The following is a 14,548-nucleotide window of genomic DNA, read 5'->3' as shown; positions in this document are numbered from 1 at the left end:
CCTCTGCCACTACTCACACTGTGAGTCCTTAGGAAAAATTGTCCTACAACCTCTGGGGCTATTTCTTGGTGATTAAAACCAATAGAAAAAGGGTTAAAATGTAAACTAAATAACATATAAGGTTCCCTATAGTTCCAAGCATCTTCTTTATGTGATTATAGCTAAACATTGTCCTCATAGACCAGAGTTAAAATAGTTAAGAAAACATAAGCCTAAAAATAAAAATACATATATATATATACACACACATATATATCTCTCTACAATTTTCTACCTGTTACAAGTTAACATTAGCTTTCAGAAATAAGTTATGCTCAACCAATAGTCTAGTCACAACCCCAAAAGATTAGAGTTCCATTTTTTTAATACTAGAATTTTATACCAGATTTGTTTTACAGAGGAAAATGATAATAAATAACCAAACATAAAATATGACACTCCAAATTCTGATGTTCATTGATTGGCTACAACTATCCTCTATACTAGAAAGATGGTAAATAACCCAATCATGCCCGTTAAAAAATTTAAAAGAAAGCTATTGTTTTGGACCAGATAACTAGTGGATTGAAAAAAGATATATTCCCTCCAACTGGATGCTCTGATGATCTTAATTACCTGAGCTACACATGAACTCTCAAATACTGAGGAATAATATTGCAAGTTTATTACTACTAAGTAAACTAGCACACTTTCTTTAAAATCAATACCTTTTACATTTTTCCGTGGTTTAGTGGATTTCTTCTCCTTTAAACTGTGATTTTTAACAGATTTTTGTTTTCTTTTCTCTTCTTCAGCAAGAACTTTCTGAAGCAAATGAGCAAAAAAATCGAAGTCAAAAGGGCGCTTTTCCTCTGTTTAAAAAAAAAGGAAAAGAACTTTCAAGTTTTTATTTAAAAAAACTGTTTCTAGCTTTTAAAGTATCATAACAAAAAAAAAAACAAATGGGTTTGTCTATCACTAGGAGAACAGATAAACAAGTACACAAAAGAACACTACTCAGCAAAAAAATAGGTGTATCTTATCAGCAGGGAAATAGATAATTACACATCAGAACACCACTCAGCAACAAAAGGAATAAACTAGTTTAAAACTAAAGGAACTACTGATACATGCAATCATATGAGTGAATCTCAAAAACATACTGAGTGGAAGTAAACAGATACAAGGTTACATACTATATGATACCAAGTATAAGATATTCTAGAATACACTAAGCTATCTATGGTGATTAAAATGAAAATAGTGGTTGCCTTGGGCCAGGAGGACAACATTTGATTGCCTAGAAAGGAACATAATAGGCCTTGTGAAGTGATGAAAACATTTCCTCTATTGTTTAGGGTAGTGGTTATACAAGCATATATTCCTTGTGAAAACTCGCTACACTTTGAGCTGTGTAAGTATAAATTAATTGTTTTATGGACTGAGAAGTCCTCGAATGCCTATTCACCACCATTTATCACAACCATTTCACCACTTGCTCTTATAAGTATCATCGAAGTGGGAAGTAAATGAATTTAATCAGGAGCATGTCCACTAAATACCTATCAACAGCATTGTATCTGAAAGTAATCAGTGCACACTCCAGGAATGAATCCAGGCCAGGACACAAATCCTTGCTTGAACTTTACAGCTATTCTTATAGTGAATGTAGAGAAAATGGTGCTCTATACAAATAAGCTGAAGACTGGTTTGATTACAAGACAGCCTCAGAAAAGAAGGTATATATTAAAACAAAAAGAATCTCAGGAAACTAAACCCAAATCTGGGATTCCTGAAGCCCTTATTTCAATGTTGACCCAGACTTCTTTATTCTGACTCTCCAAAATGATTCTGAAAGACATAGCACTCAAAGAATCATAAAGGATCTCCACGTGGTTCTCAGAGAAACTCAAAACATAAGTTCCCTCAAAAAACTTAACTGGGTCTTAATTTTTTTAGAAAATTTCCAATACAAAGCCCCAAAAATCAATAAGTTGTTTTTAGCTTTGAGATAGAGTTTTGCTGTGTTGCTCAGCCTGGCCTCGAACTCTTGGGCTGAAAGTATCCTCCTGCCTCAGTGACTCCTGAGAGTAGCTGGGACTACAGGCATACAACACTGTATCCTGTTTAAGATCAATACATTTTAAAGATATCTATTATAATGGTCTATTAAAAAGGCTTCAAACTCCAAACTGTTTATAGATTCATGAATTATTTTCTGACTATAATGTGTTAAACTTAATGAAAAGTTCCAGGATCACTTCTCTAACATGGAATGGGCTGAGGATCACAAGATTCCAGATCTTCTAAGAGCCATTCCTAAGAGCAGTTTCCCTAAAGACCCAATAAAACACTGGATATAGGATCCACCCACCTACCTTAGTATCTACTCATAAAATAAATGTACATGCTACATAATGTAGGTACTCTCTACATTTGGATTGTTTTTTCTAAAATTAGCACTATGGCTAATCTTATGACTAAATGGACATTGAATACATTTTTTAATCATAAAATACTGATAATTATAAATCCACGAAAAATATATTCCTGTCCACAAGTGTGGTGAAAAAACAAAAAAGACATATCTTCCAATCTAAAAATACAAGAACTGTTTTAAACAGTAAATTTATTTTCCTTTACAGATCCTTTGATGTCTTTCTCCAGACTTAAAGAAAAGTATGTTAATTTTCATGAGGATTTTAGTTAAAAATGGAAAGGTATCTATTATTCCTTCAGATGAGATCTAAATTCAAATGCTAGCATACGTCTTCAGACAGAACTTCCCTAATGATCCAATGATCAGTAGGAAAAAGAGACCTAAACATTCACCCTCTCTCTTTTTTCTTCTTGGAAATGAATCACTACCTAAAATCATGCTTATCTACTATATTTCTTCCCCCTCCAATTAGACTTAAGGCTCTAAATTCAGGATTCTCATCTGTTATATATCTTCCACCGTTACATACTCAATACCTGGAACAATGACTAGCATATAGCAGGTGGTCAGTGTTATTGACTCAATGAGTGATTAGTCATTCAGAACCAGAAAGAGCCATCTGTATACTAATAGTACTGTCTTCCAGAAACAATTATCTCCTCCAATACAGTTTCTTCGGAATAAATAACACTTAGAAGTGGTAGCATCAATCCCTCTATAACTTCTTGGACTTAGAACTATTTACCTGCACCTAGATGTTCTGGATAATCTCCTGCCTATATATCTGTAGCAACTTCCAGAACCATACTGCTAAACAGAAAAAGTTCAGACTGCTTCCTCTTACGCCACTACAGGGACAAAACAAATCTAAAACACGCTAGAGCCAAAGACAAAAGACTGGTCATTTTTCAGGCTCTCCAAGTAATACTGTGTAAAAGAGGTCTTAATACTTACGGAATGCCTTGTCTATTCTCCATCCATTTGTTTTCTCTTCACGTTTAAATTTATTCTGTTAATACAACAAAAAACCCTATGGTAATTTTCCCCGATAAAACAAGCTTTTTTTAAAAAAAAAAAAATACAGTGAGCATTAAAATGAAATTCCTAGGAATAACATACCGTTCTCTACTCAATGTGTCTTTGCCAATAGGCTAAAACTTAAACCTTTAGCTTTTTAAAAATAAGGATTAAAGATTTTTACTGAGCTTCCTGATTCTCATTACCAATAGCATGAATCAGCAATGGAAGCTGGATTTACAGAGGATGGAAAAAAATAAAGTCAACAAATATGGAAGCAGATCAAACCTATGATTAAGATAACTGGTATTAAATTTTAAAAAATTAAGTATTCATATCAGGTTGAACCTCTGACATTATTGTTCTAATATATTTCAAGTGGCATGGAGAGAAGACTATAGAGAAACAACTAAGTGAAATTTTGAAGTGGGCCAAGTTTATCTTGACAATCTTCTATATATCAAGGCACATTTACTCATTTTCTCAGCCCCAAAAATTCTAGTCCTTGACCAAGTGCAGTAGCTCATGCCCATAATCCCAGCACTTTGGGAGGCAGAGGCGGGCAGATCACCCGAGGAGGTCAGGAGTTCAAGACCAGCCTGACCAATATGGTAAAACCCCGTCTCTATTAAAAATACAAAAATTAGCCAGGCACGGTGGCCGGCAACTGTAGTCCCAGCTACTCAGGAGGCTGAGACAGGAGAATTGCTTGAACCTGGGAGGCAGAGGTTGCAGTGAGCTGAGATCATGCCACTCCACTCCAGCCTAGGCAACTGAGTAAGACTCTGTCTCAAAAAACAAACAAACAAACAAAAAACACCCTGTCCTCAGTTTACTAACAGATTACTTCCATTAAGAGAAAAATGCTTAAGCCTTAAGGTTCAATCCATCCTAAGGTCATTAGGAAGACTGAGACCATGAGTTTGTGTCTGAAGATGTCTCATGCACACACATCATAGGAGATGAAACAATTAGCCAATCTTTCCCATCTTTAGGTCAGTGATCTAAAAGTACTTTTTTTGGATCACTTTTAGATCTAAAGTACTTTTACTAAAAGTACAAAAATAAAACTTTTTATTGCAAAAAAAGAAGAGAGAGAGACTATCACATAAAACAAATGAAGTACTTCATGCCCCCTTCCTCCTTTCAAAAGAACTTAACAAGGCCAGGCGCAGTGGTTCACGCCTGTAATCCCAGGCAGGCAGATCACAAGGTTAAGAGTTTGAGACCAGCCTGGACAACATGGTGAAACCCCGTTTCTACTAAAAATACAAAAATTAGCCAGGTATGGTGGCACATGCTTGTAAATGTCCCAGCTACTCAGAAGGCTGAGGCAGGAGAATCACTTGAACCCAGGAGGCAGAGGTTGCGGTGAGCCAACATCACACCACTGCACTCTAGCCTGGAGACAGAGCAAGACTGTGTCTCAAAAAAAAAAAAGAAGAAGAAGAAGAAGAGCTTAACCACTAATATGATCTTTAAAGCAATCACTTTCTTATATTTCCTTACTGCTTACGACCCAAGTGTGTATTCTTAGATGCTATAGTTTAGCCTTCCCCATATTTTTAAAACTTGGTATGACTTTGACGTCTTTTAATATACAGGTTACCCTTCTTTCCCATTCTTTTCTTCATAAAACTTATTACCAATACAGAAGTTTTCAAGGATAATCTTATTTTTGCCTTAAAAGATCATACTATGATTTAAACATTTCCTCAAAACAAAGGAGGTAACAAAGTTACCTCCACAAAAAGTGATTGGCTATAAACACTAAATTAAATGTCCTAAAAGAAATACCAATAGGCTTCAGGCATTCAATTCTAAAACAGTGCTACTTCATATTTTACTTAATTGGTAATATAATTCAGAACAATTTAAAATTTTCTTGAAGAATGTATTGAAATTAGTCAATGATTTCGTAGGAGGAACCAGTACAGGCCAAATTTCATGATCACAAAATAAATCCCATAATTCCACTTCAGGCCTTGACAAAGTAACTCATTATGGACATATCCTACATACCCAACTCCACCACAAATGACTTAACACTGACAAAATATATGCATCAATTATTTTCAAGCACAGGACAACAGAGCAAGACTACAATCATGAAGAGAAAAAAAACAGACAAGATGTACCTGTGTTTACCTTGGCTGGCTGCCTGGGCTCAATTTCCTAACCAAGGAAAGGGAAGTGAAGGCCAAGGATAGTACAGCAATCCAACTAAGCTGCAGCAGTAGGGAATCTTTAGGAGCATGGTTCTAAAATGGAACTGTGGAGAGGGGCACCTCACAAGCCTGGTGGAAGTACCCCATGGCTCCCTGGCCTACGTATGGGTTGCATATGTCCAGAATAGAAGGCCTAGAAGAGAACAGCTGCTAAAGGGATGAGAACAGAAGGAAGAGGCTAAAAGTCACAAAACACCATCAGACAATAGAGTTCAGGTGCATCCTAATGGAAAGACCTCATTAATACCCAAATACATTCACCTCAGACACCAGAAAAGTCACCATTAGAGATAAAGATGATACCCTAGAGTAGCCTTTCTCTACAGGGATGTAGCATGAGAATTAAGTACTAATGCATTAAAGCAGCCACTGTATGCAATGCATTACTTTCTCTCATTTTTCTATGAATAGAATGGTATTAGTATAACCATTCTTAGAGAACTTAGAAAACAGTAACTCATGCCAACCATGAGACTGTTCTGGAAAAAGAAGAAAATAATAAAATAAAATAGTGACTCAAATTATTTTCTGTAAATCAGATGAGAAATCCCATTGGAGAAAGAATGCCCTAAATTAAAGACCAGTCTAGATCTGACTCAACAAAGCTTTAAGCCAAGCCTCAATAGGAAAAAAGAGGTTGGCAGTAAATTAACTGCTTTCCAGAACATAAGTCAACACTCTTTTTTATTTTGTTTTGTTTATTGAAACAGCCTTGCTGTCTTTCAGACTGGAATGCAGTGGTGTGTCACAGCTCACTGTAGCCTTGACCTCCCAGGCTCAAGCAATCCTCTTGCCTTAGCCTCCTGAATAGCTGGGACCACAGGTGTGTGCCACCATGACTGGCTTTTTTTTTTTTTTTTTTTTTGGTAGAGATGGGATCTTGCCATGTTCCTCAGGCTGGTTTCCAAATTCTGAGCTCAAGCAATCGTTCCAGCTCAGATTCCCAAATTACTGGGATTCGAGGTGTGAACCACCACACCAGGCCCAATGCTCTCTAAAGAAAAAAAAAAAAACATAATCCAGACACTATACAACACATCATTCTCAACGTCTGGTATGAAATTTCAAAAACTCATGGCTGGCCAGGCATGGTGGTTCACGTTTTATAATCCCAGCCCTTTGGGAGGCTAAGGTGGATAAATCACTTGAGGTCAGGAATTAGAGACCAGTCTAGCCAACATGGTGAAACCATGTCTCTACTAAAAATACAAAAATTAGCCAGGCATGGTGGCATGCACCTGTAATCCCAGTTACTTGGGAGGCTGAGGCAGAAGAATCACTTGAACCCAGGAGGTGGAGGTTGCAACGAGCCAAGATCATGCTACTATACTCCAGCCTGGGCAACAGAGCAAGAGTCCATGTAATTTAAAAAAAAAAAAAAAAAAAAAAAAAAAGGCCAGGTGTGGTGGCTCACATCTGTAATCCCAGCACTTTGGGAGGCCAAGGTGGGTGGATCACTTGAGGTCAGGAGTTCGAGATCAGCCTGGCCAACAGGATGAAACCCCACCTCTACCAAAAATATAATAATCAGTAGGGCATGGTGATATGCACCTGTAATGCCAGCTACTCAGGAGGCTGAGGCAGAAGAATTACTCGAACCTGGGAGGCAGAGGTTGCAGTGAGCTGAGATCAGGTCATTGTACTCCAGCCTGGGTAGCAGAGCGAGACTCCATCTCAAACAAAAACAAACAAACAAAAAAATACATGACAGAGACCAAAAAATTAATTATTTTTTAAAACCCACATGACATGAGAAGATAGAAAAATGTGATACATAGTCAGGAAAAGAAAAAAAAAAAGTCAGAAGAAACAGATCTCATTCCCCAGCAAGCAGACTCAGAAAAAAAAAGAAGAAAAGAAACAGATCCCAATATTATCAAAATATTAGAATGAACAGACAAAAAACTTAAAGGATCTATCCATTATACAAATATTTGAGGATTTAGAGGAAAGTATAGAGTGAACAGATGGGGAAATCTCAGCTGAGGAATGAAAACTATAAAAAATAACCAGGTGGAAATTACAGAAATAAAAAATATAATTTCAGAAATAAAATATTTACTAAATGGGCTTAACAGCAGATTGAAGATAAAAGACAGGGTCAGTGAACTTGATGCTAGGAAAATAGAAACCATCAAAACTGAAATGGAGAAAAAAGATTGGAAAAAGGTGGTCGGAGCTTTGGTAACCTGTAGTACAATGTCACATGGGGTAAACTATGTTGGTGGAGTTCCAGAATGAAAGAATTAAGCAGACAAATTTTAAAAGAAATAATTTAAAATTTCTCAAATATAATGAAAGATGCAAGAAGCTCAGCAAACTCAAAGAAAACTAAAGCTAGGCATATATATCATTGTCATACAGCTAAATACTAAAATTTGAAGGAAAAAAAAAGAAAGAAATCCTGAAAACAGCCAGAGAAATACAATTAATCATATACTGAGGCAAGAACGATATGATTACGGTCAACTTTTCATCAGAAACACTGAAAACCAGAAGACAGTTGAATGAAATCTTTAAAAGACCAAAAAGAAAAAAATGTAAAACCAGCAAAATAGATCCTTCAAAAACAAAGCTGAAAGGCTAAAATTAAAACATTCAGATAAATGAAAGCTCAGAAAATTTTTCAACAGTAGGCCTGTCATTCAGACCTACGGGAAGGAATGAAAACAACAAAAATGGTAAATATATAAATAATAAAAACTAGCTTTATTTCTACTAAATTTCCTTAAAAGACAAAAGACTCATATATATCTATATATAGAGAGAGTGTGTTTTTGTTTGTTTGTTTTTTAAGGCTAGTCAAGTAAAGCAGCAGAAGTAGAGCAGGATGAAAGAAATTTATCTGGGCCAGGTATGGTGGCTTAGCCTGGAATCCCTGTACTCTGGGAGGCCAAGGCAGCAGTTCACTTGAGCCCAGGAGTTTGAGACCAGCCTGGGTGACATGGCAAAACCCCATCTCTACAAAAAATACAAAACTTAGGTAGGCATAGTGACTCGTGCCTGTAGTTGGGCACTTGGGATGCTGAGGTGGAAGGGTCACTTAAGCTCAGAGAAGCTGCAGGTAGCCACAATCATGCCACTGCACTCCAGTCTGGGTGGTAGAGAGTGAGACTGTGTCTCAAAGAAGAAATTTGTCTGAATATGAGTTGGTTGGTTTAAAATTTAAAAAGTTAATACTAAAAAAGAAAGAAATCTGTAACTAGTTGTGTTCCTTTAGTAGTAAACACCAATGCACTTGGACCAGTTGCCTCATTAAACTATCACAAAATAAGTTCACTACAAGGTGGAATTTAAAGATATATAGGGCTAAGCCCAATGGCTCATGCCTATAATCCCAGCACTTTGAGAAGCTGAAGCAGGAGGATCACTTGAGCCCAGGAATTTGAGACAAGCCTGGGCAACATAGCAAGATCTCTTCTCTACAAAAAATAAAAAATTTAGTGAAGCATGATAGCATACACCTGTGGTCCAGAAGGCTGAGGCAGGAGGATTGCTTGAGCCCAAGAGGTCATGGCTGCAGTGAGCTATGGTCGCACCACTGCACTCCACTGTGGGCAACAAAGACCCTGCCTCAAAAAAAAAAAAAAAAAAAGGAAAGGAAAGGAAAAAGAGGCTGGGCTTGGTGGCTCACACCTGTAATTCCAGCACTTTGGAAGGCTGAGGTAGGCAGATGATTTGAGGTAAGGAGTTTGAGACCAGCCTGGCCAACACAGCAAAACTCCATCTCTACTTTAAAAAAAAAAAAAAATTCCAAAAATTTAGCTAGGTGTGGTGGCACGCACCTGTAATCCCCAAGCTACTAAGGAGGCTGAAGCAGGAGAATGGCTTGAACTTGGGAGGCAGAGGATGCAGTGAACCGAGTTCGCGCCACTGCACTCCAGCCTAGTTGACAGAGCGCGACTCCATCTAAAAAAAAGGGGGTGGGGGAGGCAAAGGTGTCCATGTTCTTTGGGGCTACTGAACTGACAAACAAATAAAAGGCTGAGATTTTCAGGAGGTTTGTGGCTGGTGAATGCAACTACGTGCTGGGAGGTTGCAATGCACCCCAACTCCTCCAGGACAGAAGTTCCAGCATTCAAGACCCTTCCAAACCTTACCCTATGAATCTGTTCATCTGTATCCTTTATGATATCCTTTAAAATAAACCAATGAACAGCTGGTTCAGTATGCTGAACTTTGCTAGCAGCTGAGAAAGGCAGCTGGAAAGAAGTAAGTTCCCGGTGCAAAGGTTGCTATAGAGCATAATTTAGGCCTTGAAGAAGCTGTGGTTTTAATACTTTACAAGATGTGTTCTCTCAAAGCTGCCAGTTCTTCTAAAACTTATCAAATTAAAAAGGCTGGGCATGGTGGCTCACACCTGTAATGCCAGCACTTTGGGAGACTGAGGCAAGCGGATCACCTGAGGTTGGGAGTTTAAGACCAGCCTGACCAATACAGAGAAACCTCGTCTCAATTAAAAACCCAAAAATTAGCTGGACATGGTAGTGCATGCCTGTAGTCCCAGCTACTCAGCAGGTTGAGGCAGGAGAATTGCTTGAACCCGGGAGGCAGAGGTTGCAGTGAACCGAGATCGTGCCATTGCACTCCACCTTGGGCAACAAGAGTGAAACTCCGTCTCAAAAAACAAACAAAAAACTCATCAAATTGAGGCTACTCCAACCAGCTTTACAGGGAATGGATTTAAGGCAAATCTTGTGTTTACAAAGATTGAGAGGAAGCCTGAAGAGGAAAGGGGACAGTTTGTGAAGAAAATGGGTGATATTTTTGCCTTTGAGGTGAACAATGAATGGCCCGGGGGTAAAGAAGCCACCTAGTGGTGGATGTGAAGAACAGCAAAGGATCAGTGCTTTCTAACTCCAAAGAAAGCTGGCCAGGTGCGGTGGCTCACGCCTGTAATCCCAGCACTTTGGGAAGCCGAAGCGGGCAGATCACGAGGTCAAGAGATTGAGACCATCCAGGCCAACATTGTGAAACCCCGTCTCTACTAAAAAATACAAAAAATTAGCTGGGCGTGGTGGCACACGCCTGTAGTTCCAACTACTCAGGAGGCTGAGGCAGGAGAATTGCTTGAACCCGGGAGGCGGAGGTTGCAGTGAGCCGAGATCACACCACTGCACTCCAGCCTGGTGCCTGGTGACAGAGCGATACTCTGTCTCAAAAAAAAAAAAAAAAAAAGAAAGAAAGAAAGCAGACCACACAATCACAAAGACAACTAGGACTTACTGGCTTTAGTGACTGAACTGGTAAAATGAATCCTGTTTGCCTTCCTTCAAGGCAGAGTGAAAATCACTGGCAACATGGGTCTGGCGATGAAGTCACAAAGTTTTCAGCTTCAGCCAGGCTACAAGGAACTCCTTTGGCTACTTTTGAAAATCAAGATATCTCATCTCACAGACACATAGCTATATAATTTCATGGTCAGAAATTAGACTGAAACTACACATTGGCAAATAACATGAGATAGATTTGTTTTAAATGGTGTGACCAATCCCAGTTTTCCTACCTCTAGGTGAATACAACCTCTGATGATGAACTACTGCTTTGCTAAATTGCATACAACTGTGCATTACATAGTATGTTATTTATGGCCTGGAGTAAAATTGAGTTTCAGAATAAAATTAGGAACAGCAAAATCCAAAAAACTACATAAACAAAAGCTCCCATTTTGCTTATGAAGTTAATTTACGGACCAGGCACAGTGGCTCATGCCTGTAATCCCAACATTTTGGGAGGGCGAGGCAAGAGGATCGCTTGAGTCCAGAAGTTCGAGACCAGCCTGGGCAACATAGTGAGACTTAGTCTCTACAAAAAAAATTTTTTTTAATTAGCCAGGCATGTGCCTGCAGTCCAGGCTACCTAGGAAGCTAAGGTGTGAGGATCGTTTGAGCCCGGGGATACAGGCTGCAGTGTGCCAAGATAGAGGCTACAGTGAGTCGTGATCATGCCCATGCACTCCACGCTGCGTAACAGAGCGAGACCCTGTCTCAAAAAAATTAAAATAAAGTACGCTTAAGAATTATTCTGCAGGCCACACGTGGTGGCTGAAGCCTGTAATCCCAGCACTTTGGGAGGCCGAGTTGGGCGGATCACTTGAAGTCAGGGGTTCAAGACCAGCCTGGCCAAAAAGGTGAAACCCTGTCTCTACTAAAAATGCAAAAGTTAGCTGGGCATGATGGCAGGTGCCTGTAATCCCAGGTACTTGGGAGGCTGAGGCAGGAGTGTTGCTTGAAACTGGGAGGCAGAGGTTGCAGGGAGCTGAGATGATGCCATTGTACTCGAGCCTGGGCGATGGAGCAAGATTCACTCTCAAAAAAAAAAAAAAAAAAAAAAGAATTATTCTGCAAAAAAAAAAAAAAAATTATTCTGCCAAAAATGTAATTTAAGAGTTCCCTGGATGAACTAGAGAAGAAAAAGACTACCAATAGCTGGCAAGTAATTATAGTGTTATGCATTTAATAACCTTAATCAGTAATCATTAATAATTCTTAGAATTTTATACTGGAGGCCAGGCATGGTTGGTCACGCCTATAATCCCAGCACTTTGGGAGGCCAAAGCAGGTGGATCACTTGAGGTCAGGAGTCAAGACCAGCCTAGCCAACATGGTAAGTCACATCTCTACTAAAAATCCAAAAATTAGCCAGGTATGGTGACTGGCACCTGTATCCCAGCTACTCAGGAGGCTGAGGCAGGAGAATCGTTTGAAATGAGGAGACGGAGTTTGCAGTGAGATGAGATTGCGCCACTGCACTCTAGACTGGGCAACAGAGTGAGATTTCATCTCAAAAAAAAAAAGAAAGAAAAAACTTTAAATTTTGCCTTTCATAGCATCAGAAACAGTATTTTCTTCCCAAATCAAAATAAAAGAAATATGATCAGAGCCTAGGAGGAAAAATCTAAGCTGAATAGAGACCTAATTTTTTTTTTTTTTTTTGAGAAATGTCTCACTCTGTTGCCCAGGCTGGAGTGCAGCAGCACTATCTCAGCTCACTGCAACCTCCACCTCCCAGGTTCAAGTGATTCTCATGCCTCAGCCTCTCAAAGAGCTGAGATTACAGGTGCAAGCCACCACGCCCAGCTAATTTTTGCAATTTTAGTAGACACAGGGTTTCACCATGTTGGCCAGGCTGGTGTCAAATTCCTGACCGCCAGTGATCCACCCAACTCGGCCTCCCAAAGTGCTGGGATTACAGTTGTGAGCCACTGCATCTGCCCCAGGTCTATTTTTAAAACAAATGGGTTTTCAAAGTAGGTTTCCTTCTTTTTTAAAAAATTCAGTATATCTGAGTCATAAAACACTGCTGTTGATTAAATGAAGTTTGTTTTCAGATGGTTTTTAAATTATAAGCTCATTAATTTAAATGTACAAAGGTCAGTCTTTTTTTATAATTTTCCATTTTCATGTAAGTTTAATTATCTGTATTTAACTTTCTTCCTAGTTTTTGTAAGGCAAATATTATTTCTTATAAATCAGTGAGATATAGAGTAAAGTAATGCTTTTGTAAGAATGTTTACTAGAAAATTTACATAGTTCTTCCTGAGGAAAAAAAAAGGGCAGACGATTTCAGAATAGATATAAAAGCATGTCGTGTGCTCCATTCAGTAGGATGTATACTAAAATTGGAACAATACAGACAAGATTAGCCTGGCCCCTGGACAAGGTAAAAACAAACAAACAAACAAACAAAAAACCAGCATAACCCATCTACATGCTCTATAAAATGTGTACTTACAATGTAAAGACACAGATTAAAGAAATTATCTAAAAGAAAAAAAAAAAAAAAAATCGGACAGGCACAGTGGCTCATGCCTATAATCCCAGCACTTTGGGAGACCGAGGCGGGTGGATCATGAGGTCAACAGATGAAGACCATCCTGGTCAACATGGTGAAACCCTGTCTCTACTAAAAATACAAAAATTAGTTGGGCATGGTGGCATGCGCCTGTCATCTCAGCTACTCAGGAAGCTGAGGCAGGAGAATTGCTTGAACCCAGGAGAAGGAGGTTGCGGTGAGCCGAGATCGCGCCATTGCACTCCAGCCTGGGTAACAAGAGCAAAACGCCGTCTCAAAAAAAAAAGAAAAAAAAAATCATAGGCCAGTCAGAATGGCTCACACCTGTAATCCCAACACTTTGGGAGCCTGAGGTGAGAGGATTGCTTGAGCCCAAGAGTTTCAGACTAGCCTGGAGGACATAGTGTGACTACATCTGTATAATAATTAAAAAAACACACACACAACCATGCCGGAGCCCAGCACTGTGACACACATTTGTAGCACCAGCTATTCAGGAGACAGAGGCAGGAGGATCTTTTGAGCCCAGGAAATTGAGGCTGTAATAATGCTTGTAAATAGCCACTGCAGTTGAGCCTGGGTAATACAGCGAGACCCCAGTCTCTAAACAAACAAAGATAAACATTTCCTAATGGTAAGAGAATAAATTCATCAGCATGCTAAATGTGAACATCCAGCAAATGAGTTTTAACATACATAAAGTAAAAACAGAAATAAATCCATAATCGTGGTTGGAAATTTTAATTCCTCTCTTAGTAACTGACAGAACTAGATACCACCACACGCAACAACTGCAGAATACACATTAACTTCAAGTACACCAGAAACATACACCAAGATGGAAATATGCTAAATTTAACTTTTTAAATATGCTAAATTTTAAATAAATCAATATATTTCAAAAATATTAAATTATAAATTATATCAACATGCACAATAAAAATTACGTTAGAAAACAGTAAGATATTTAGGCCTGGCACAGTGGCTCACACCTGTAATCCCAGCACTTTGGGAAGCCAAGGCAGGCAGACCACTTGAGCCCAGGAGTTCAAGACCAGCCTGGGCAACATAGCAAAACCTCGTCTCTACA

At 38.8% G+C, this 14,548-nt stretch overlaps 1 protein-coding gene and 1 non-coding gene across 6 annotated transcripts in view; one reads left to right on the top strand and one right to left on the bottom strand.

Annotated features, from left to right (window-relative positions):
- BDP1 (B double prime 1, subunit of RNA polymerase III transcription initiation factor IIIB) overlaps nucleotides 1–14,548 on the bottom strand; it is a 122,347-nt gene that overhangs the window by 87,917 nt on the left and 19,882 nt on the right. For all 5 annotated transcript variants that reach the window (XR_010342596.1, XR_010342597.1, XR_010342598.1 and 2 more), the window contains exons 8-9: nucleotides 3,374–3,428; nucleotides 708–851 (exon numbers count right to left, since the gene is read on the bottom strand). Coding sequence is in view for 2 of the 5 variants with exons in the window: in XM_021673209.2 (XP_021528884.2) it covers nucleotides 708–851; nucleotides 3,374–3,428 (199 nt within the window). In the remaining 3 variants the exon portion in view is untranslated. The remainder of the gene's footprint in view (nucleotides 1–707; nucleotides 852–3,373; nucleotides 3,429–14,548) is intronic.
- Nucleotides 13,259–13,363, top strand: LOC135274994 (U6 spliceosomal RNA). Its single transcript, XR_010342722.1, has one exon. It is a non-coding gene; the product is annotated as a U6 spliceosomal RNA (small nuclear RNA).

This window comes from Aotus nancymaae, unplaced genomic scaffold (assembly GCF_030222135.1).
Source record: "Aotus nancymaae isolate 86718 unplaced genomic scaffold, 86718_ANA_hifiasm-v0.15.2.pri h1tg000014l, whole genome shotgun sequence".
NCBI classification, from domain to species: Eukaryota; Metazoa; Chordata; class Mammalia; order Primates; family Aotidae; genus Aotus; species Aotus nancymaae.
Note: the sequence above shows the minus strand (reverse complement) of the source record. Positions and strands in the feature narration are given on the sequence as shown.